At 40.0% G+C, this 24,630-nt stretch overlaps 1 protein-coding gene across 37 annotated transcripts in view; it reads left to right on the top strand.

Moving 5' to 3' along the window:
• Window positions 1-24,630, top strand: part of Kcnma1 (potassium calcium-activated channel subfamily M alpha 1) — a 718,079-nt gene that overhangs the window by 567,816 nt on the left and 125,633 nt on the right. For 21 of the 37 annotated variants that reach the window (XM_074079264.1, XM_074079232.1, XM_074079231.1 and 18 more), the window contains 3 exons: window positions 5,685-5,771; window positions 12,442-12,518; window positions 22,887-23,060. In XM_074079264.1, coding sequence (XP_073935365.1) covers window positions 5,685-5,771; window positions 12,442-12,518; window positions 22,887-23,060 — 338 coding nt within the window. The remainder of the gene's footprint in view (window positions 1-5,684; window positions 5,772-12,441; window positions 12,519-22,886; window positions 23,061-24,630) is intronic. The other 16 variants (XM_074079236.1, XM_074079242.1, XM_074079251.1 and 13 more) reach the window with 1 other exon arrangement.

Genomic DNA, 24,630 nt, shown 5'->3' with positions numbered 1-24,630 from the left:
TGAGTCCTTTTATCTTGTGGTGAAGGCATGTTGTGATGTAGGCATGACTTGCCCTAAAGTGTATTAGAAAGTGACATGGCTTGCTCCCAGAACAAAATGCCCAGCATTGTCCTTCCTAGACCAGCTTTTTCTACCTTATCCCATGTGACTATTCTTTTCTATAATGTGCAAAATATATTTTAAGATTCTACTTTTAAAATCCTTGACGTAAGTTCAGGCTAAATAAATCCTTGCCAATATCATTGGTGGACCACAGTGATGGTCCCATTTGAGTCTGACCAACTGGGAGCAACCTTTATTTTGCTGTCTCTGTGTAAGTGAACTGGGCTTAAGTACATTGAAGCATGGAATACACAACTGTGTCTCCTACACATATCCTAAAGTAAAAGTGTGTGTCTAGTTGTGTGGGACTCCAGCAGCACATACACATACTTTAAAACCCAGAAGAAATGAAAAGTTCCAGAAAGGTGATAATATTTGAGATCTGGGGCTTTTTCTGGGCTTTACTCTAATATAACCACAAACTACAGTTTATTTGTACTCCCTAAGAAGGGACACAGTTGGTTTATAGTTCCAACTAATAGCGATTGTATATAAACTTCCCAATGGCATGATTCATCGGGATGTAGCATGACCTGAAGTCCTCAATGGTTCTGATTTGCTTGCTTAGTTAATAAAGTCCCAGTAGACTGCTAGTCACAACTATAATTACCATGTTATCTGTAATAAACTATATTCTCATATGGGTTGTGATATTTTCTCAATTGTTTGGGGAATGGTACATGACACCTTCCAAAAATGGAAGGGGAGGAGAGAAATACATACCTGTCTTATTTGTCCATAGTTATAAAGGTGTTATTTTAAAACAATATCTGTTTCAGTTGCATTATCAGCCATTGCTTGTCTCCCCAAAAAGTAAGCAGGTAAGATTTGTGATAATTGAAGAAGGGATCATTAAAAGTTTCCCAGTTGTTATGTATAAATGTTGGAGGAAAAGTAAAAATACCATTTCTCCTACAACAATTCCTGGTACTCCAGCCTGTCCAGAGTTCAGCAAGAGATACCCAATGAAGTGTGATGCATTTTAATACGTCTCAAAGGGCCCTGATACAGACATCTCCCTGTTGCATTGAGCCCTGCTCCTCTGTCCTATGTGGATGTGTTCTATGTTTAGGAACACAGATTTCAATACTAATTGAGTTGTGCTTTCAATATTGAAATCAATTGCTCCAACTTCCCAAGTGATTCACTGTTTATATATTTGCATATTTTTATATTTATACTTAATGCCTCTGAGACATTGTTAACTCAGGGGCTAATCTACTAGAATACACATGGTCAGCCTTTGATCAGCCTGGCTGATGAGAATTACAGCTTGGTTTTTGAAAGAACAGAAGCAGTGCCCTTTCCTCTTATTAGAGAAGAAGAGGAAAACTTTTAGAACTGAGATATAAATGACTTATGTTTTTCATTTCATTCAGTAAAAAGTTGAGAAGTGCCTATTGCATGCAGATCTCTATTACTTGTTACTATGAGAAACTCATAGGTAAATAGAACCTGATTGTGTTTTTCACTCCACTATTCAATTAGTTATTCCTTATAGAAAATATGTATTTTCTCTGGATAATGGTAGATAAAGAGTAAGTTTAGTTATAGAAGTAGCCTGAGAGCAAGAGGAAAGGAGAGAGTGAGTATCCTTGGGGAAAAGACCACACAGACCTTGTGCTGCCAGCTGTCACTGGGAGTTTTCAGTGAAATCAACAAGGTCATATACAAAAGAGCATAATTTATATGCTCCTTGAAATGAGGGAATGTCCACCCTGCCAAGAAGATGTCCTTATTGGAATTCTGCTAATAGATATATGGCTTCTTTTCTCTTGGAGATTTTCTTGATTCTTCACATGACACATCTTGAAATTTATCTCTGATAAGCTAGTGAATTAGACAAAGTTGGAGCCACAGATCTGATTTAAAGTGGTGTACAGGGAGGGATCATTGGGCAATCTTGAGAACAAAGCAAGCTTGACATTGAATATTCTCCTAAGAAGATCAGAGATCTTTGGAAAAAAAATTTATGTCTTCCCATCACGAATTCAATAACTACTTTTAAGGCAGTAGTAGGCATTTTGCTGGAAAAAGAAAAAAGTTGCTTCTCTTCAGAATTCTTATCTTTTTACATTTTCAAGAAGAGGAAGATTAGTACTTTATTTAAACTTTCTAGATTTAGAATGTGGATCGAAGACTTAAAGTCTGAAATACCAAAACAGCAATGTACTTCTTTAGTCTGTGAACTTGAGTACTCTTACACAGGCAGTGTTACATATCATGGGCCCCTGGAATTAGGGACATTTCTTCACTAACCCTTAAGTATACAAGCCAAATCCAGCCCAGGAGCTTCTTTATATGTTTAGTCTTATTTCTTTGATTTTTCTCAAGGAATAGGCTCATTCTTTTGAATCTTGTCCAGATGGCTGCCTTAGCCTTATCTGTATATCTGCAAATGGTGCTGCCTTACATTTCACACAGAGATGATATAAACCCTTTTACCCTATCAACAGAGAGCACAAGGGCATCTTGGGACCACACAATCTGTGGGGTCATTGGAGATGTTTTCTGTTCCTTGCATGTCAATCATAAGATTTAAGGACCAGGAGCTACTCCACGTGTAGCCAGAAGTCAAGGTGAATTAGCCCATTGCTAGATGTTGCCAGCAACCAAATGTTTTGTATGCTGCAGTCAGAAAAGGGGTCTTTCTATGTCAAAAGGTTAACTTTTGGGGGAATTTATTAATACAGACAGCAGAGTTGTTGTGCTGTGAGAGTTTATTTACTCTCATTTTATAACCCCCTTACTATTCATAGCAACAATGAATTAAGGACCTACTATGTGCCAGTCACACTGCACGTAGTACTTACTTTAAGTCTCTTAGAGACACCGTAAACTGAGGATTATGCACTCTATTTTACCGATGAGGAAAGCGAGGTTTAGCTGTGTCCACATGCCCAAAGCCAGGACCCAACCTACTGAGGTCTGACTCATGCACCTATGTACTTAGCCAACATTGGTGGCAAACCTGAAGTTTGAACATCAATGCAGCCTACATCAGCATCCAAAGTCTTTCCTCTCCACCACATTAGTTTGACTAGAAGAAGCTTGAAGCCTCTCAACCTGTCCTCTCTAGAATGTCAAATCCCAAATTTCATTGTAGTCCAATTCTTGTTTAGTGCAGATCAAGAACAGAGAAAATGAAAAGAAGCTTCTCTATGATAAGAGCCTTGCTGTCACTGTATTTCACAATGACACGGTGGCCTCAATCCCTGGAAAACAATTAGTGAGGCACACAGTATGAGAAAAGGAAACGGGTCTCCATGAGGCTTGTTCTTTGCGTGTATGTCACCAAGACCACGTGTCAAATTTCACCATTTCAATTCTGTTCTTCAAATCATGATAGGACTTTTGTTTTCTTCTGCTCAGAAGCTTTTTATGTGAATACCAATCAAAATGCAGAACTTCCAGCTTTAAAGAACTAGTTCTTAAGGCTCCAGAAGTGTATGGAATATTTTATGGATGGCCTTATGCATTACTTTGTGGCATACTTTAACCTGTAACTTCATCCTATTATAGGCTAGGTATTTGGGGTAGTACTGGGGTTTGAACTCAGGACTTCATGCTTGCTAGGCAAATCCTCTACCACTGCAGCCACACTCCCAGCTTATGGTAGGGTATTTTGATATGATTCACCATGTTCCATTCTATGGAACTCGTTAAAGATCACTCTGTTTATCTCTCTGTTGAGAATAAAACATACTTAGGCATTTTGTGCAATAATGAAGTAAATAACAATAACCAGTGTGCATTGAGCCATTTATGCATTATTTCACTTAATTCTCTGAGGAAAGAATTTTGTTATCATTAACTCCTTGTAGGGGGGAAAGTTGAGTTCTAGGGAGGTTTTTTAACTTGCCCAAGTCACTATGTCATGGCAGTGTCAAAATTTGGACCCAATTTCCAATTATAGAGCCAGGGCACTACAATTCCTGCCTTGTAAGAAAGAAGGTTAAGAAAATATGTAAAAATCCAGAGCTCTGTCATTCTAAAACATTGTATTTAATTGATTTTGAAAAGAAAGCTACTGAAACTGTGAAAGTTCTGACCTCCGCCTTTCATGATCATGCTACATCAGAGGGCTTGTGATATCAGTTTGGAGCTGCAGAGGGGTAATTAGGAGGTGGCTGTATGAAGTTGCTACCTGTGGCAAGCTGTGCTATCGGTGTGGACTGCTGCTTTCTGATTCGAAGGAATCTCATTTGTTGCCTGTGGTTCTGGGGCAGAGCAGTCAAATCTTCACAGAGTCTTGCTATTATTTAGTGTTAATAACAGCGACAACACAAGCTTACTTTTCTTCTGTCAAGTCTTGTTACAGGTAATGGTGGATATTTTTGTAGCCACAAACAATTATTTTTGCAGTAATGATCTGCTCAGAGTTCTCCCAATAGAACAAAAGTTCACCTGGGTCCTTGCTGTATTACTATAGACGTATCACTGTTCGTCACAACACTTTTTTGGAATGGTTTTACCACAGAAAAAGATTAAATGTTAATTTTTAGCCTCCATTTTGATTGTTTTGAGCAGCCAAGGACTTCCGTTAGCTGATTCCAAATAGGTTACCTTAATCACCAGCTTTTCAGATCAAAGAATACTTCTGTTGTCTAGTGCTTCCTTTCACGCCCCTACATTCAGCATCTATTAAATCCAAAGCCTCATCTCTGTCTCTGGGTAAGACAGTCTCGTATTCTGCGTTTGATCTGCAGAAAATTAAACTTGTTTGTTTCATCCATTTATTAGATTACAGTACATTTATCTTTACTGTCAGTCCAAACACAACTTGGTCAGCTAATCTATTTATACTACTTTGAAACAGGACAGTGTGTATTTAGGTTAATACTTGCCTGGAGGGCAAGGCTTTTGTTTTTTGTTTGGGAATAATTTTTGTTTTCTAACTACAGTTTGCCCCAATTAGTACATACTAGCCGTATATCTTATTCAAACACCTCATACATTTTCATAAATAGCAGATTGGAATCATTAAGCATATACAACCACTGATATTTTTCTTTTTCACTGTTTGGGCTGAGCTGTACATCAAAGTTATATTCAGCATGAATATGTTCAGTTTGCTTCTGCATTGATTGTGGGTGTCTTGTACCATTCCCCTCAGTAACACGTGATATGTGTATATGTATGTTTCCTCATAAATATAGGGGTCCCATTAAAGCTCTGTCATCTAATGGAAAACTGGTATAGCTAGAACTTCTTTAGACCAGTAATGTTTTAGCATTGACCACCAATAGGAGTTTCGTGAGGAACTTTGCTTCCAGTCAGCTTCCTGTGATGGCAGATTGACTCCCCTACTATGAAAATGCCAGCTGTAAAACTGATATTTACTTTGATTTCTTCAACTGCTAGTATGCCAACCTGAGAATTAACCAGAAGAGCTTAATGATGACATTATCCAACTAAATGTGTGGGCCTGTGAACATCAGGCTCTAGAGAAAAATCTCTGGGGAAAGCTTTAGACTAGTGGGGCCCCTATAAATACAGCAGTACAGTATTGCCTTCAAGGTTTTATTCAGAACATGAGCTCACACATGTGTTTTCTTTGTTTGTTTTTGTTCACTGAGCAGTATATTAATTAATCCTGGAAATCATCTTAAGATCCAAGAAGGTACTTTAGGATTTTTCATCGCAAGTGATGCCAAAGAAGTTAAAAGGTAAGAGTGTGTTTTCATTTGCCTTCCTTTCTGGTCCAGCTATAGACATCTTGATCTACTAAGGTGGGCATGCTTCCATATGTACAGGGCTCTAGCTCCAAAATTCCTTCACATATCAGATGGTGCAAAGTTTTAGGAAAAAGAGATTGTGCTTTCAATTGCTTCTATGGACTCCTTTTCATGTAGCCAATTCCCTGTTTTGAATTAGAATAATAAAAATGTGAAACTAGATATCCTACCTACCTTCATCTTATAAGGGAGGAAACTAAGGCCCAAGGAGCTGAAGTAACTGCTCCAGGTCATCCTGATTCTTACTGACGCAAAACAACACAACAGGACAACCAAACACTTGTATAGTCCTCTTTTCTTAATATTATCTGGGCAAATATCCTTGAGAATTATCAATTTTCTATTATAAGTGCCATATGAAATTTCAAAAAAGTTTGGATTAATTTCAGGTGAACAATTGAATTGCTTGTATTTCTAGTTGTGTTTTTCTAGGTAAGTGGCTAAAGTTGTCAGCTTTAATTGGAATGTCCAACTGAGGATTTCATTGCCTTCAGTGTTTCATGACATTTTTATTTGGGTCCTTATACCTGTTTAAGCAGCTTGGGAATCACAGGGCTTTGCCCAACAACATGGAATATTGTTGTATTTCATTCTATTCCATCAACGTGGATATTTTCCGTAGCAAAAGGAAATGTTGCAAATGGCTGGACAGTTTACGTAGTTCAAACATAATGTTGCATATTTTTAACAAATTATTGATTATTGAGATATGTATTTATTATTGAAACCTACTGTCTTCATTTAATGAGTTCCTACTCAAAGCCAAGCCTGTGCAAGATGTGCTACTCCTCAGAATAACTGTGGAAGGTAAAAGTCTTGTTAAACATCAGGGCTTTGGTTTCCTCTTCTGTAAAACTAAGATCGATGGTTGGCCCAGTGCAATTCTGCACATCAGCAAATGGCAGAATCCAGATTGGAACTAGCCTTTGTTTTTCTTAAACCCAGTCTCCTTCTATCGAATGTGATGATGCTCACACATCCTTGCAGGGGGCTTACTTTGCTCCAGCATGTCCTGGGTACTAATTAATATTCTCTGTGTTTATGAACTCACCCAGTCCTCACACAGCCCTCTGAGAGAGGTGGCATTGCAATACCCCGCTTTACATATGAGGAAACTGAGAAGTAGAATGGTTACCTAACTTGCTCAAAGTTACATTAGTAGCAAGTCATAAAGCCAGGATTTAAACCCAAGAAGTCCAGTCGCAGGGCCTGTCCTCTTCATTCTGTGCCAGGAGATGCACCTGACAGGCTAAGCACAGAACAATAGTATTTGACAACCAATGCCATGATTTTCTTTCTTCACCTCTAGTGAGCAAGCTGCACTAGTAACATTTGGGATAGAGGGGCATAATTTTTTTTTAATTACTTTGCAAATTGGGAAGATTTCCATTATTCAGTTGTGGGCGAGGAATCTTTCCTATCTAGTTCCTGGAACTTTGCTGCTCCTCAAGAATATCCTGAGACTGAAGTTCACATGAGAAGGGAAAGTAGGGTGCCCTGGAAGAGAAGGTTGTGTTCTCGCCCAGATGTGGGACACAAAAGCTTGAAGCAGTGTCTCAGCTCCCAGCACGGGAGGCTGGAAGCACAGCGGTGCTGTACATCATGTGCACCTCCCAGACAGCAAATACAACATGAAGCTCCCATTTGTGTAATTCTATTTCCTATTGCATCTCTCACTAATGAATGTCACAAATACCAGGCAGACCAAGAAACAAATTACCTCCTATATTAGGGAGTGCAATATGTCTCATTTTAGTGCTTTATGGTATTCACAAATACATGCTGACACAATCAGCTACAACTCCAGCCTATAATTTGCCATGGTATGTGATGTGTCAGAGCAAATGCTGTCAGTTAGGGGATTTCAAATAGATGAAGACTTCAGAAAACCACGGAAAGGACATTGGAGATTTGAATGAAACTAAATAAGTTTTGTAAAAATGGAAAAGTAGATTATGATGATCTAGTGTTGAGTTTTGTACCCTCTGCTGCAAAAAAAGCAACAAAATAATTTAATGAATTCTAGCTTATAGAAACTTCCAGATGGAAGGCTTTAGAAAAGAAGTGAGCCCATCTACTTCCAGTCTTTAAAAGGTCACTTTGGGATGGATGTTTGGGCACTTATCCTTTAATCCTTGCTGCTAAATACTTTTCTTTTTACATAGCCTTGGAACATAGTCTAGTGGCTCATTGACTGAACTGACTTGAAGATAGGATTTTTGTTTGAGTCATAATTTTAAAAAATACATTAGCTGCCAAATTGAAAAAAGCTATTTGCTTTTATATAGAAGTCCTTATTACTGGTTTCTTCTGAAAAATTGACCTACTACATAACAGGAAGCATTCTCATACTCATTCACTCATTCATCAAATGTCTACAAGTCATTAATGTTTTAGAGACACCATACTAGGTGTCAGGGAAATAGGGATGAATAATGGACAGAAGTCCCTGCTCTCATGAGGCACACATTCTAGGGATGATAGAATTACTTGTTGTTTTTTTAAAAATTTATAGTGAAAGAATGAATGATTTAAGTTGGGTATAAGTGAAGGCTGCTCTAAGGAGGTGACGTTTGTACACAGATAGAAATGAAAGGAAAGAATCTACTGTGTAAAGATCAGACAGGAGCAGGGGATATGGTAGAAGAAGGTTCATTGTGTTTGGGGTACACAAAACAGCAAGTATGGCTAAGGCAGGAAAGGTGGAGAAGATGAAATGAGATGAGTTAATAAAGAAAGGCAGATGCTGCTTGCCCTAACCCTTTATAAAAAGGTTGGATGTGTCATAAAAGGAAAGTTATTGATGACTTTAACCTTGGGTAATATGGTCTGACTTATAGCATTTAAAGGCCATTCTAGCAGCATTGTAGAGAACAGGATGTAATCGTTCAGGAGAGGAGGCAAGAAACTCAGAGACTGTTGCATAGCTTATGGGAGAGACGCTGTCAATTTGTGGAGGTGGAGGGATGTGTGTCCTATTTGGACTATATTTGGAGGATCTACTGGTGAACTAGATAGAAGAAGTGAGGGAAAAATAAGAATCAAGGTTAGTGCCTAGATTTGTGGCATAAGCATTGAGTGGATGATGGCTCCATCTTACTGAGGTGGGGAAAAAGGTAGAGGAGCAGGGTTTGGGTGGTAGGATGTGAAGAAGTCTGTATGGGCCATGGTAAGTAAGAAATGTGTAAGAAATATACACACAGAATTATTATAAAGACTGGTGGATCTGAGAGTCTGGAATTCTAAGGAAAGGTGAGGGCTAGAGATAGAAATGTGGGGTCCATATCAGTGGGTTCATGGAAAGAAACAGACAGAAAGGGAGGGCAGTTTTATCAAGGGAGTATCTAAAGTTGTGGTTAGCAAGTAGATGAAAACCAGTAAGAGATGGCAAAGCACCCCAGAACCATCCACAGAGGGGAGATTCTTCCAGCACTAGAATTTCAGGGACAAGGGGAAGAAGGTCTGTTTGAAGCTGGAGGAGGAGGTTATGGTATAAAATGACTGTCCAGCAGGAACTTTTTCCTTCAGTAAAGCAGGGAAGGAACTCATCTCTTTCTACCCTCCAGTCTGCTGCTGGCTCCTGCCTTTGGCAAAATACAACAGGAAACCATAGGACAAGGAGACCCTAAAGTTCTGCCTTGCAGGACACAGAACTGATCTTCTTGATGATATATGAAGCAAGGTCACCAGTTAGCTGAAGGCTACTTAAGAAAGGGGTGTGGTGAGCTGGAGAGAAGAAGTGGAAGGGACAGAAGGGAGAGCTGCTTTCTGAGAGTAAGAAAGCAAGCAGCAAGAGAATGGAGAAGACTCCAGGTGTATGAAAAAGCCCCTGGAATCCATGGCCATGGATTTAAATGGAGACCAGTGCATTTTGGTGCCCAGTAGTGCTCATCTGCTCAGGTACAGGTAGACATAGCAAGGGAAAGGCAGCAATGGATGGAGAAGAGCTTGGTGCTTTTAAAGAAGTGTCACTTGGTAGAAATCATCTCAAGCCTTGGATGCCTCCTCCCATCAGAGGATGGAGGAGGAGATGTGACACCCCTGGCCCTCATCTCATTTCACTCATTAATTTTACTTTTCTGAGCCTGGAATATATCATGCTAAGTGAAAGAAGCCAGACACAGAAAGACAAATACTGCATGATCTCACTTATATGTGGACTCTAAAAATATTAACCCCACAGAAGGAGAGAGTAGAATGGTAGTTAGCAGGGGCTGGGTGGGGGTGAGGAAACAGGGAAATGTTGTTCAAAGCACATAAAATTTCAGTTAGACTGTAGGGATAAGTTCAGGATATCTGTTGTATAGTATGGTGACCACAGTTTATAGAAATACATTGAATTCTTGATAATTGCTAAAAGAGAGGATTTGGCTGAGGAATATCACTAGAAAAAAATCAAAAATATGTGAAGTAATACATATTAATTAACTTGATTTAGCCATTCCACAATGCATACACATTTCAAAACATATCATAACTCACATGCATATATAATTTTTATTTGTCAGTTAAAAATAAAAAGGTAATTAAAAAGAATCCAGCTTTAATTTATTCAGACTCATCATCTCATCATCTCTTTAGTAGAGGTATGTTTAAGACTTTAAGCTCCTGGATTTGAATCCTGGCTCTGCCAATCTTAGCTGTGCGGCTTTGGACAGGTCACTTCAGTTTCATACTTCAGTTTCCTTTTCTGTAAAACAAAGGTAAAAATCATATCTCCTTCAAAAAGTTGTCTGAAGATGAAATATGTTAATGTCTGTAAAATGCTTAGAATAGCACCTGGTCTATCTTCACTTTAAAAGTATTGGCTTTATTGTTAACTATACGAACGTTAATTGGAGAAGAAAATGGCCAAAGGAAATGGATGCAAAGTAACTTGCCCCAACTTTGATGCTGTCTTCTTTACTGTCCTTCCTGTTTCAAGGTATACCACCATCATTGGGTTCTTAGCTACAATGCCACACAGGACAAACCGACATCTACCTTTTCCTTTCTTGCAAGGTGGATGACAGCTGGCATTTAAAGAAATGGTGGAAGAACTGCTTGGGTAGAAAAAGCACTGGACTTGGATGTAGGAGTACCAGGGCCAGCCAAGCTCTGATGAAGCTCATGATGACCTTCTCAATTTACCCAAGGGAGCACTGAGATTTGGCTTTACGATTCTATGCTGCCTTCCAGATTAAAAAATCTTAATGTTAGTTTCTAGTCAGTCCTGGTCAGAGATGCAAATCCTATGAACCAACATAAAAAGGAATCAAATGGTCAAGAATTATGTTTGTTTCTTTAGCCCCAGTTGAGAAAAGACCATGTTATCCCTGGCATTCTGTTTCATGTTGGGCTGAAGGTACTAGGGCAACAATTTTGTTAGTTCCTGGATCCAGAAGGTTGTAAGGTTGTTCCAATGAATTTTGTCACCTCTGCAGTACAGATGCTATATCACAATAAGCCCATCACAATTTGAAAAATATCATAAGTCAAAAATGCATTTAATACATATAAATTACCAAAACATCATAGCTTAGCCCAACCTGCCTCAAATGTGCTCAGAACACTTACATTAGTCTTCAGTTAAGCAAAAATCATCTAACACAAATCCCATCTCATATGTATTTTAAAAGTTGAGTATCTCATGTAATTTCTTGAATTCCATACTGAAATGGAACAATAGAATTTTTGTGTGGATCCATGTTCACACCATACCAAGTTGAGGACCATCTATACCACAAGGTCACAGGCCTCCCATGCTGTACTAATTTTCAACCATGTTGAAGGATTTTATTTTGTCTGATTCAAAGTATCTTTATCACAGCTAATCCATTTTGTAATTCCATATTGGCATTAAAGTCAGATTAGCATATTTTTTTAATTGTTGACTGCTTCTACCCACTCCCATTCCTTTATTCATCCCATTCAGCTGAATTTTCCTCCACACCAAGGAGAAACCCTTCATTTATTACATGTGCTCAGGGCTCAAGAGAGTGGGAGTGGGTCCAGCTTGTTTTGGAGTGAAATGGGCTGTGACTCACCAGAGGGAGTTTGACAGAGGGACCGCCAGACTCATTACTTTTGTTGTTCCCTCTCCTCCATCCTTTTCAACCCTCTCTCACTTTGACTAACTTAGAAAAGGTGCTTTCAAAGTGGTGAGGTTAATGTTTGTATTTGACTAAGGAATGTCATACTCATGCCCCCTTTAACATATATTTGGCCAGACCCTGGGGATTTCAGAGTTGTATTTAACTTCCCGACCTAAGGCCCAGGGCTGATACCTCATATGTCCCAAGGACCATTATTGAATGTTGATCTGAAAAATGAAAGACGAGGGAGCAGGCGCAGCATGTCACATCAGCAACCTTTCTCCCTGTTCCTTTGCAAATGGAAGTTTATGAAAAGAAGCACTAACTCAAATCACAGAATCCTGTGTTTGAAATAAATGGTCTTGCAACAAACATTTCCGTCTGCAAATGTCTAAACTTTTCAAAAGATTAAAGGAAATTAGTGCTGGCATGTTTCATTAATTTGGCACCACCATGGAGCAAATGTGGTACTCATTTCATTTGAGTGGATTATGAAACGTGTCAGTTTTTCCATTCTCTTTCTCCAGGGCATTTTTTTACTGCAAGGCCTGTCATGATGACATCACAGATCCCAAAAGAATTAAAAAATGTGGCTGCAAACGGCGTAAGTAGTGTTTCTTTCCCCCTCCCCTCCCATTCTCCTCCCTAGTTCCCCATTTCCTTTTCCTATTAGAGAAACATTAAACATAAAGAGTTTTCTTGAATATGTTTATGTTTCACCCAGCTTAAAGAGACATGAAATGAATACTCATCCTCAATTTGTTAGTGTAGAAGATGAAAAGTCACCCCTGCAATCCCCCAGGTGTGAACTGAGTACCACCTCTCCACTTCTTGACTCTAGAGGAGTGTCTGGGTGGGCACCAGCTAGCACAGTGAAGCACCATAAGTAGAAAATAGAATAGCCAAAGCCATAGAGGAAGCAGTGTTTTGGAATAGTGATTTCCAGTGGATAGGAGGCCACCAACTATAAAATGACTACCTTAAGGCTGAGAGGGAAACTGAGTCTGAGGACTCAGTCTCCAGAATGGAAGTTGAATCTCTTTTCATTTGGGATTCCTGTAGGGTTTAGAACCAAAGGTCAGAGTTTTAAACTGTGACTCCAGTGGACTGTTTCGAGAAAAGAATGCTATTGTCACTGAAGACATCAATCACCATTGTCCCAAAGGCCAGCCTCAAGCATATTGCTCTTTGGGGATGGACCAGACTGGATTTAGTGGCTCCTAGCATAACCTATCTCAAGTGTCTTCTACAGCATCTTTCTCATGGGGGCTCAGTGGCAAATGTAGAACATTGGTTTGTGAGCTGCACTGATTCCATGACTTAAAGTGGGCATTATCTTGGGAAGACCATACTTTTTGCATCAATTAGGCCACATTGCCTAACAGAAATTGTACTGAACCCTAGAGAAAATGAAAATTTTCCTTCCCTCTACTGGTGATTTAGTGTTTTAAAATTTCCTTGTGGTGGTGGCTTTGATCCTTTCTATAACCCTGTGTGATTGGCAGGGGATATTGTTAATCCCATTTTAGAAAAGAAGACAACAAATCTAAGTTTATTGAGTAGATGAGATTGCTGGTAGTCACACAACCAACATACAGGAGTTCAGGTTCACTAAAACTCTCTCTTGGGGTTGTTCTCTGCGTGCCCTGATTTTTTTTATTTTGTAGGAGGGAAGAAAGAGGTAGGTGACCTTGGATCAGATGAGTAGGAACACTGTGATGAAAGATTACCTCAGTTGGGATATGCCAGCTGAAACCAAAACCTTTTCACTGCACACCAAAGGGGGGCACATGTAAAACCAGTAAGACATAAAGATGGCACTGCCAGAGCATGAAGAAACCTCTTGGGCAAGTACCTACAGGTTACTCTTGGGCTGAAGAAGTTTCTGTAGTAATTCTCCCAGGCTGGCCAAACTATCTTAGGCCCACTGCTTGCCTCCCATCTTCTCTAGTGACTTAATATGCACAGTCCCTCTTCCCTGAACTTGTCACCATACCAGATGAATATTCACTGATGTCTCAGAACAAGAGCCTCTGACCTCTTGGGACATAAGATTTCCCGATTCTGACAACCTACCAGGAAGAGTACCTGAGCAAGTAAGTGTAAAGTACAGAAGAAAGTTCACCCTCCTCCAATCCCCCTAGGCTCCATGACTCACTTGCTTTCTCACCAGGCATCAATCCTGTCGTGCTTTGTTGACTCTGAACGCAGATGCACAGCCCAGTTGACCAGGCATCTCCCTGGTCATTTCCATCAGAAGAAACAGGACATCTTGAGAGTAGAGGTAAACAAGAGAAAGTAACAAATAGAAAAGGGTGAACTCTTTTTTAAAAGAGTTCCTGTAGTGATGGATTGCAAAAGGTAGGAGAGTGTTGAGGCCAATAATCCATGATAGGATATATTTTCAGAGAACCTCATCACACAGGGACATTGGTGAGCAGCAAGACTATGATTTGCTGACATATTTTTGAGTACCCTCTTTATACAAGGCCTACTCTTGGTACCAGAGTTGGAGTGATAAGTGACAAGGAAGTCCCTGCCCTATTAAACCTTTATTCCAGTGAACAGAGAGATAGAATTTCATTGTGTAAACAACTGAAAAATTCAAAGGCAGGAAAGTGCAAAAAAGAAAGATATGACTACGTGGGGATGTGGGGAATCTTGTAGGAATACTACTACTTCATAGAGTGAAAAGTCAGCAAGGCCTCCATTGGGAGGTGACATTGAAGCTGAGACCCAATCCACATAGGCAAAGAATAGGCCCAATGACAGAAATCAGTCCATACTTTTTGAAGAATGGACAGAAGGCTGCTGAGGTGGACAGCATTGGGGAACAGTGGGATGAAATTAGATTGGAGAGGAAGGCAGGGGAAGTGGCAAGAAGCTGGGATTTCTCTGGGCACCAGTGGGTCCTGCCTGTAACTCTAGCTACTTGTGAGACAGAGATCAGAAGGTTTACAGTTTGAGGCCAGCCCAGGCAAGTAGTTCAAGAGACACCATCTCCAAAATTACCAGAACAAAGGGAACTGGAGGTATGGCTCAAGCGGTAGAGTGCCTGCTTTGCAAGTGCAAAGACCTGAACTCAAATCCCAGACCCACAAAAAAGAAAGAAAGAAAAAAAACCAGGATTCAGCCCTATCCTAGGAAGTCATTAGAAGATTTTAAGCAAGGAAATGACATCATCAGTTCGCAGTATAAAAGATCTCCTTTTTGTTTGAATAGAGGAAAGACTAGGAAACAAGAGTAGAAGAGAAAAGATGAAGAGAGAGCTTCTCTGACTCACTTTGAAACTAGAATATCTCTCATAGAACACCACAGCGTGTCATGGCAAACCCTTTTTAAAGTCCTTACAAGTAAGGATTTGACCTCCAGGGTATTTTTCTGTCTTGGTTCCAGGCAAGCAAACAGTAGTGAACTTTAACATCTTTCTGAGGAGAGAGGCACATAATTATTTAAAACAACTTTATAGTCTTCATTTCCCTTAAAGCTGGTCGAGCTAGTGAAATTATTAAGTCCCATTGTGCACAGCACAGTTGCTACAAAAGTATTGCCTCCATCAAGTCATGCCAGTGTGACAGAGACCTCAGCTGTGAGGCTTATATTTGATAGCAACCAGACCAGTCCAAATGTTCTTCCTAATTAAAAAGCCATAGCCCAGAGGGCAGGATGCAGATGTGTATGGGGGATGGGTAGAATAAAATGAATTATTGAATGTAAACATCCCTCCATAGCCAAGAAAGTGAGGAAGTAGATGATATGCTTTGGTTGCAAAGAAACTTTCATTAGAAATAGCTAAGATTATTAATAGCACAATAGGAGGACCCCATGCCATTGGGTGGGCATGGCCTGGTGTTCTAAGTTAGAGAGGATGATGACCTACCTATTCATTTACCTAAATCTGTTATCCCAGGTATTAAAAATTAATCCTAAAATGGTATGTTTCCATGAGGACAGACCCTGATCTTTATCCTCAGTTTCTTAGCCCTCCTCCCCCAACCCAGTTCCTCCCCTTTCATCCCCATCCTACCCTCCCTCTTCCCTTTCATTCAGTAACCTTCAGTGTTTTGTGTCATGTTATCCAAGAGAAATATGGAGTGTGGACATTCCATTTCTGGAAATCCTATGGTAGTATAGTTTAACTTTTGCATTTCTTTCCATTTTTTCATAGCTCTCCATCCAGGATGTGAGTCCAATTCAGCTGTCTGGCCAAGGAGCAAACTCTCAGAGTCTACCATTTACCCATTCTCTTTTCTGTATAACAAATTTGGTCTAATGATTTACATTTTCTCTCCCAGCCTGTGAGAATTTGCCAAAGGTAGACTCCAAAGGGACAAGTCATGTCTAGATTGATGTGTTTGAAGGAATTTTCTTTAACTTCTAATCGTTGACATATCTTTGATTTATTTTTTTCTCTTTGCTGCCTCGGAATACGGCCCCTACTCTATTTTTACTGCACACTGGTAGTGATCTATTGTGAGTAAAACGGGTTCCCAGCAGCCCGGAGTCTAGTTCCCCCTGTCTTTCTCTAGATGAGATACTTCTTTTATTTTCTGTACAGTTTCAGTTTCATTTTACTTTTGGTATTCATGTTGCATGTAGCAGTGACATCATGCCCCAACTTGCTCATGCCCTAACACAGTGTGCAGAGTAGCCTAGAGCTGGAGATTTCCCTGATCTCACCCTCCACACATCCACCCACCTCCAGCCTCTGACCAGCTTCTGATGCTGTCTTATTTTTCCATTTGAAAATAAGACCTTGACAACAGTGTGTTTCTCTTGAAGGCCTTGTCTCAGGATTTTTAAGGGACACTGATTAGGCTGTGGTAATTACCACTCTAGCACTAAATGTCTCATCCATTGAGAGCCATTGTCATGCTTGCCCTTGATAAGTTATACTTGGTCTCCCCTGCTATGGAGCTTGTATTTCTGCTCTGAAAGGAAACACACAGGCTACATATATATTCCTGCATTGTGATATATATATGACATGCACCGGTACTTTATATGTAAAAATGTATATTTTTATATATAAGCATAGAGATATTCCATTGAGAGAGGGATGCATTTATTACAGTGTATGTACCTCTCTATACAAGAAAGTGCTTGCTAGAAAATTAATTGGATACCTGCCTCTGGGACTGTAAGTATCTGAATTGCCTTCTTGGAGACAAGTATTTCCACAGTGGTAATTATTTCTTACAGTCTATGAAGTTCCACTATTTTAAAGTAAAGTTTCTCTTTTAATCAGTGCCTAGTAGGACCTACCCCATTTCTTTATGAGTGTTAGTCAGACATTTTGGAGGATCCATGTTCTTATAGCAGAAAGAAAAGCTGACTCAAGGAGAGTGTTCCGTTTTGTTAACAAGCTATGTAGGAATCTGAACAAGTTACTACAGATCCCCAGGTCTCTAACTTATTTGCGGCAAAACACCCTCTCTCACACACCCAGATGTGGCAGGTGAAGAGGAGCTTTTAAGGCCAGCATTTCCATGTGGGACTCATCAATGTTGCTCTCAGTGGCACCAGCCATCAGCACTGGGTCTTTGCTCATGAACATAGGACTCCACTGAAGCCAAAATGAGACCCAAACCATCACTCATTTAGTCCGATGGCTTGGAACTTGAAGAAGATGCTCCGGTACCCAGTCCTCTTATATATCCTTGCAGCAGCAGAAGAAAGTTAGCTATCTGATTTTGGCCACTCTTCAGTGTTTGGAGGGTACAGAATGCCCCATGTAAAACCAAACCAAAACAACGATCTTCTTCAACCCAACCCAGAGAAGCCTGCCCAAACTGACTGTGGCTCCCTCCATCCCACAATACTTTTAAGGATGGCTGAAGGGCATGAGCCACTCCAGACCCACAGTTTGCATTCTCTAACACTTCTTCAGAATTACAGGGAAATACGATGTCAATTAACAAATAACTCTAGTGCCAAATTCTCCCACCTTTCCCAGCTACAGAGTGATTGTTGAAGGCTAATTCTACTAGCTTGGCATGCTCCTTATCCCTTTAGCAACTAGCATTAGCTTTTCTTTTTTCCTGTTCTTGGAAAATGACCTGGAAGACTTTTGTTCCTTCTCCAGAAGATAATAAGAGGAATTTTGCTAAGTGAAGATATCATTCCTCATTGATAGGACTTGAAAGAAGGTTCTCCGATTCCAGTACCACCTCAAACTTAAACCTCAGTGGGTTTTTTTTTTTATCCTATGGAGATTTTTGTTTATAATTTTGGTTGCTGCCAAGCACATGAAGAGTAGCTTTAGGTTTCATGCTTAGAAATAATACTTCCCTCATTAGATTGATTTTAAAAGAGAGGTTGTGATCTGTAAAGTGTCTATATTAATTGAACGACAGATTTTTTTTTCTTCCGCACCAGTCTTCCTTTGAATTTGCTCTATTTGAAACCTAAAATATTATCCCACCCCCAGCAGCTGGAAAACTCCACCTCGGCCACTCTGTCAAGGACTGCTTTTCCTGCCCCCTCTTATCCACCCAGGAAATTAAGATTCTGCAATTGCAAATTGGCTGGCCATTTGGTTGCTGCTTGCAGGAGGCAGATGGTGCTGAGGACAGGATGGCTTCCAACTCCCTTCCATTCCAGGCTTGGCTCAGAAGGGCTAACCAGCACAGAACCTAAGCTTGACAGCTGACTGTCAGTTTGTCCCAAGGAAAGAGCAATAACTATGTTACATCTGCAGCAGGTTTCATTTTTCATGATCAGGACCTTTGAAAATAGAAAAAAAGTTGTCCAAGCTCATGACTGAGAAATCTTTCCATTTTAAACACTCAAGAGTAAACAGATATATTTGATGGTGCTCATTAGGGATATACTTCTATTTTGTCTCTATAAATACTATGAGGAAGTCATAATGGAAATATTGGATGAATATTCACTTTATTGTGGTGAAGAAAAGCACATGAAATCTTATTCTCAAATTGAGAAACCACTCAAGCATAGTTTTTTGGAGAAAGGTGAGACCCAGAATCAAATTCTTGGCAAACCAGATAACCTCTTTGAATCTGTGGCACTGATCCAAGAACTAGAACCTTAAGATGTGGGCTAAAGAGAAAGTACAGTCCCTAGAGGCTTATATTTCTGCTTTCCCAGAGTTAAATTGGCCTATGGGGCAATCAACTGAGCATAAAGCTCCAAGAGCCCTAAGATGGAATGACAAGTAGCTACAGTATTTACACTTGCAGAGACACACTCTTGTCTGCTCCCTGTCTCAGGAAGCTGCAGCAGGGCCTTGTGGAAACTCAGCTGGTGCAGCAGAACCCATGTGCTTACAAATTGCCACTCTTGACCACCCTAGGATCATCTCCTGGGACCCTTCATCCCTTTGTCCCCACTGCTCCTAAACATCTGCTGTAGGTCACAGCACCCATGGAATTGAAATGACACGACACATGTCAATTCTTAGAGACAACAGGGTCCACTATCTGCTCCTTTTGAGAAAAGACAGCAAGTCAGGTTAACACTCTGTTAACATCTGCTCTTCCACACCTATCCACTAGATGTCCTCATCGATCTACTTTGTATTGCCACTGAGACCTGGAAAATCTTTTCTCTAAGGATTGGGATTTGGGAAGAGAGTGATAAATGACTACCAAGAAAGAAATTCAGCAAACATCAATGGAAAGAGGATACCTTGTCTGACCAGGGAGTAGATGAGAAACTTACGTTTTAAGTAAATACTTACTGAAACTTTCCAAGTGGCTCTTTGGAACCTAACTTTGGAATTTTTAAGTAGCTCTCTGATACCTTAGATCAATCTTCTAACCTAAGTCAGTTCTAGAAAAGGAAACAATCACCAAGAAATGGAAATAGCATCGTTCTGAATATCCACGGTTCACTTCCTGAAGGAGCAGAAAGCTAGAGAGAGTTGAGGGAAATCATGACAATCTCTAAATTAGGCGATCTGTCACATAATGGTGATAAATTTCACTTTACAATTTGAGAGTATAATTTTACACACTGAGTATCCAAATCTTCTGAAATATCTACCACCAAGGAGGCAAATGCTCATCGGTTTTTAGTTAAACAGCTTGTCCATGACTTGAATAATGGCCCAGAGGAAATCTCTTTCTGGCTGGTATGCTTGTCTTTCAAGCCTGATGGATCACTCCATAGATGTTAGGTCAGAATTGGCCTCCCCTTTTTAGAAAGTGGACCCAGAAATACAGAGGTGACAGCAGGGGCAGGGAAGATAGGCACATTGAAAGTGGCTATACCCAGCTGGTGGCCCTTGGTATAACCATTATGATTCATGAAGATTTGTTAACATGTGGGGCTCAATCATTTTTAACTGTTTCTGTCTTGTCTTTGAGCCTCTCATTGATCATCCTTGCTGATTTTATTTGTGTGTGTATGTATGTGTGTGTACTTGTTTGTCTTTTGAGATTTCTATTTTGCATTTGATGTGAGTGTAAAAATGACTGGGAAGGAATGACGAGTAATAGCATGTTTTCCTTTTTATGCATATGCTGCTTTGGAATGTGACTGCTTATAATTAACAGTTAATCTTCTTATAGCAAATAGTATTTTGCTGCTTCGATTACCAGTTCCAGCCTGTTCCTGCATGCTAACAATATGAAATTTTAGAACAATGCATGGTTTCCAGAACAGCAAATGATGACAGTTGCAAACAGTCCCTGAGAGCCACTGGCTTGTTGTTATGTTTTCTCCTGAACTCTTATGAAGGAACAGTTTTAAATCACTCATTGTGATGGGCTTACCTCTGACAATAGTTTCAAAAGTTACTCCATTCCCATCATCCCAGCCTTGTTCTTAAAGACAGTATGTGTATATATATATGCATATATATATGTATATATATGAACTTTCTTTCCCCATTAATGTGTCAGATTCTATTATTGTGCATGAACCCAAAATGGCAGTATGGAAATGAAAACCAGGGACTGTTGCTAATGAGAAGCATAGCGTTTCTGAGTTTGATGGGCTTCTCCTCTGCTACAGCATTTGATTAAAATTTTTTTCAAAACAATTTATCTAAAGTGAAATAAAAAATCATCCTCATTCTTCTCTGTATAAATAAGAAATCAGTGTTTCCAGTAAAAGATGTAAGAAAAGAAAAACAAGAGATTGGTTCTCCAAGTTGTACAGGAGATACAGATATCCAGATGCGTTTAAAATGATTTTATTTTTATGTCTTCAGTTGAGGTCATCTAAATCCCAAATTCCTCTGGTTCAAATGCTATAGTGGATTTCTTCCTCTTCTTCTTCTTCTTGTTTTCTTTGGTAACAGCTAAGCTCAAAGGAATGATATACTGTGCATTGCACAGGGCTGGGGCTGCATGATGATCTGGACAATAGACTAGCTAGGATGTAAAAGAACATGGCCCTTAAAATGTGAGCTAAGTGTCCAGGAATGGAGATGCTGCTGAAGAGATCTCTCATTCATCTCCCCCAGTGCCTGCTCTTCACAGTCATAGCGCTACCCTGGCTTGACACATATACTGTATGGCAAGTCATAAAGGTCTTAGAACAGGACTTGACCCGTTTGAGAGATTTAAGCCCCTTTCCTGGTGACTGTAACATTCAAAGAGGGCAAAACCACAAGCCATATTTTAAAATAAGAGAGCAAGTATTCTCTACAAAGAAAAAGAAAGGGGGGAGGGGAGACATGAGTTTCCAAATGGTAGGTGTGGGTGCAGGCAATAACACTTCTCAGGTTCAAGTTCACTGTTTGACCGTGATGCTTGGAATGAGTACAAATTCTTCCCCTACCCTATGAAAGAAGCAGGCCGGTTCATGCTAAGTGATAAGCAAACATGTTTGCCTGTTGTAGCATCAAAATGAGGTACAAAAAGCTTCTCTTGTACTGAAATATAAATTGGCTTGAAGGGTAAAAGTGAAGGACATTGGAAACTACTACGGTGACACGCGGCTCCTTTTGCAGGCCAGCACTTGGGGTAGATCCCCAGGCAGTACAGAACCTTTGTACCATGCTAACTTTAGAGAACAATCAAGGGAACATGCAAATGTCAATCAGATACTTCACATGGGACATATTTTCTTATTTCATGTTTTGTCTTTTTTAATCTATTTTGACCAACATTTTGTAGATAAAGAAAAAAAATATGACTAACCAAGAGACCAATTACTTTCTGAATATCTGGTGGGTGGGGAGAGAAAAGCAGATGCGATTTTCAGATTCAGCTTTAAGCAGAAAATACACCCATGAGTAGCTAAATGCATTGCAGTAGACCAACATCTCATATGCTGTGGTGATTTCTTATTCGTGAACTTCCTTTAATGTCAAATACGCAGCGTTAGCCTTGAGTAGCTGCATTTATTATATGGACAGATTTGGATATTTGTTCTGTCAAGAGTAAATTTAAATTCCTGTAGCTATCATGTAAACTCACTCCCGGGAAGTTTGGCAAAGACATCCTCAGATTCTATGTTAACACGTAATCGTTTCACATTTAATTTGATGGAAGCTTGTCCCAGGCTCTGCCTAACGCCCAGAAATGGATAGAAATCAGAAAATCTACATATTAGATATGTTTGCATCTTGCAAAAAACAAATAAGCAATAAATTTAATTGATTAGCCGTGTGTCTTCTTTGTCCTCCTGCATTAATTGTGCCGGGGGGAAATGTTGGTTACTTTTTTTGCTGTGTATAATTTGTTCTTCTTCTCACCCAAGAACCCGAATGTATTCAGCCATGCCCTCTTCCTGTGGTCACTGCTCCACCGAGGGGAGAAAAATAATATGCAATAGCCTTGGGGGGATGATAAAGGCAATTTATATTTTCACTGCTTTTTTTGATGTACAACCAAACTGTTACCAACAATCACTCTGCATTTTCTTCTGGGTCAAGACTGTTAATGTGAACTAAGACCTGTGTTAAATCCCTTCAGCACCCTTCCAGCTGCCTTGCTGTGTGTGACCTTGCCATTAACTGCCGCTCTTCCTCTCCTCCCATCCAACCACATGGTTATAGCCAAGATGTCCATCTACAAGAGAATGAGACGGGCATGTTGTTTTGATTGCGGACGTTCTGAGCGTGACTGCTCGTGCATGTCAGGCCGTGTGCGTGGTAACGTGGACACCCTTGAGAGAGCCTTCCCACTTTCTTCTGTCTCTGTTAATGATTGCTCCACCACTTTCCGTGCCTGTAAGTTTAACCTTGACACCTGCAGTTCCATGTCTGTGCTGTCTGTAGTCTCAGCCCTGTCTTGTGTTGTGTCATGTGGTTCTGTGAGTTGGTCGGGCTGATGTTCCCTTCCCCATGTGATCTCTTGTGTGGTGACATGTTGCCCCGGCTGCCTGTGTCTCTGTGTACGTGCTGAGGAGGGCCTCCCTTCTGATTTTGTTGAATTACTGTGCTTCCTGCAATAGTGGACAAACTGGGATAGAACGGTCTGCTGATATTCTTCCACTTTCTTGCTTAAATATGTATAAATGGAAATTAAAGCAACAGCATAGAAAATACAATGTTAACACAGAGGTATGTGAAAATGTATATCTTCATATTTTGGAAATGCTATAAATTGGATTGGATTGAAGGGAAAAAGGAAAAGGGAATACAGAAAACACCAGCTCTAGCATTCCAAAGTATAACAGAGATCAGATGCAGATGTGTGTGTGTATAAAGTATATACCTATATATACTTTTCTGTGTCTCTCTCTAACCTAAATCTCATTCTTCCAGTGCCAGATTTTGTCTTATGTTCTAGAAAAGAATACTTTCAATCCAACAACCTCCACAGGCTAGAAGATTCTAGGGCTTTCCCTTAGAAAGATAACTAATTCAAAGGATTGTTCCATTAATATGGCTTATTTTTCCAACAATATAGATAGAGGGTCTTTCAACATTTAAGGTATCTTGTAGCAATCCTGAGTCTAAATAGCAAAAAAATGTAAGTCATGAGTCTCCGTGATTTCCTTGAGTTGATAGCACAGACCTTTGCTGCCCACAAACTCAGAGATGTTAAGAAACCAAACCTGGCATAGTCATGCAGCTGGTAGCTGGTGAGACTGAGATGAGTCAAGGTCCTTAGATGGTCCCCATCCCTATATTCATCATAGCTTTTACTGTTTTGCTGACACAGCTCATAGTTTGAACTGCTAGGCTCCAGTTTGATATACAGGGACGTGTAGCCTCATCCACATGCAGAATAAATAGGTTGTGTTCTGCTTGAGGACTTGGATGCACTTAAAGTATGACCGTGACTTGATTTCACATTTTTGATAGCATAAGATGTAGGAGATAATTCTTCTTTCTGTGCTTCATCCCTTCCTCATGTGAGGACCCAACACATTTATTGCTGACCATATTGCCATTCATTCTCTCTCTACCTAAGTGCCCAGAGTTGGCTGAACTAAGCTTTGCTAGTGGAGGGTTAGTTCATACCCACCACAAGGAGGAAGAAGAACACTCAGCTCTTTAGCATTGATTACCACGAAAATGAACATGCTTGACTCACCTGTGCCCATCACAGTGTGCTTATATAATGGCAATCCTTAGGGATTTGTAGGGCCAGGGAGCCCTAACATCCCTGTATAACCAGAGTGGTGGGCTGTGTCACATGCTGATGTTCAAACCTGCAGTTCGAGTCTGAGTCGTGATCTGTGTGTTGACCTATATTGGAGGCATTTGGGAAAATTTGATCTAGGACTAGAGAACCATCCTCTGATTTGTGATTCACTGTTTTTCCAGAACAGTGCCAAGGGACAAGATGGAC

This window comes from Castor canadensis, chromosome 7 (genome assembly GCF_047511655.1).
Source record: "Castor canadensis chromosome 7, mCasCan1.hap1v2, whole genome shotgun sequence".
Lineage (NCBI taxonomy): Eukaryota > Metazoa > Chordata > Mammalia > Rodentia > Castoridae > Castor > Castor canadensis.
This window is presented reverse-complemented; position numbering and strand designations above follow the sequence as displayed.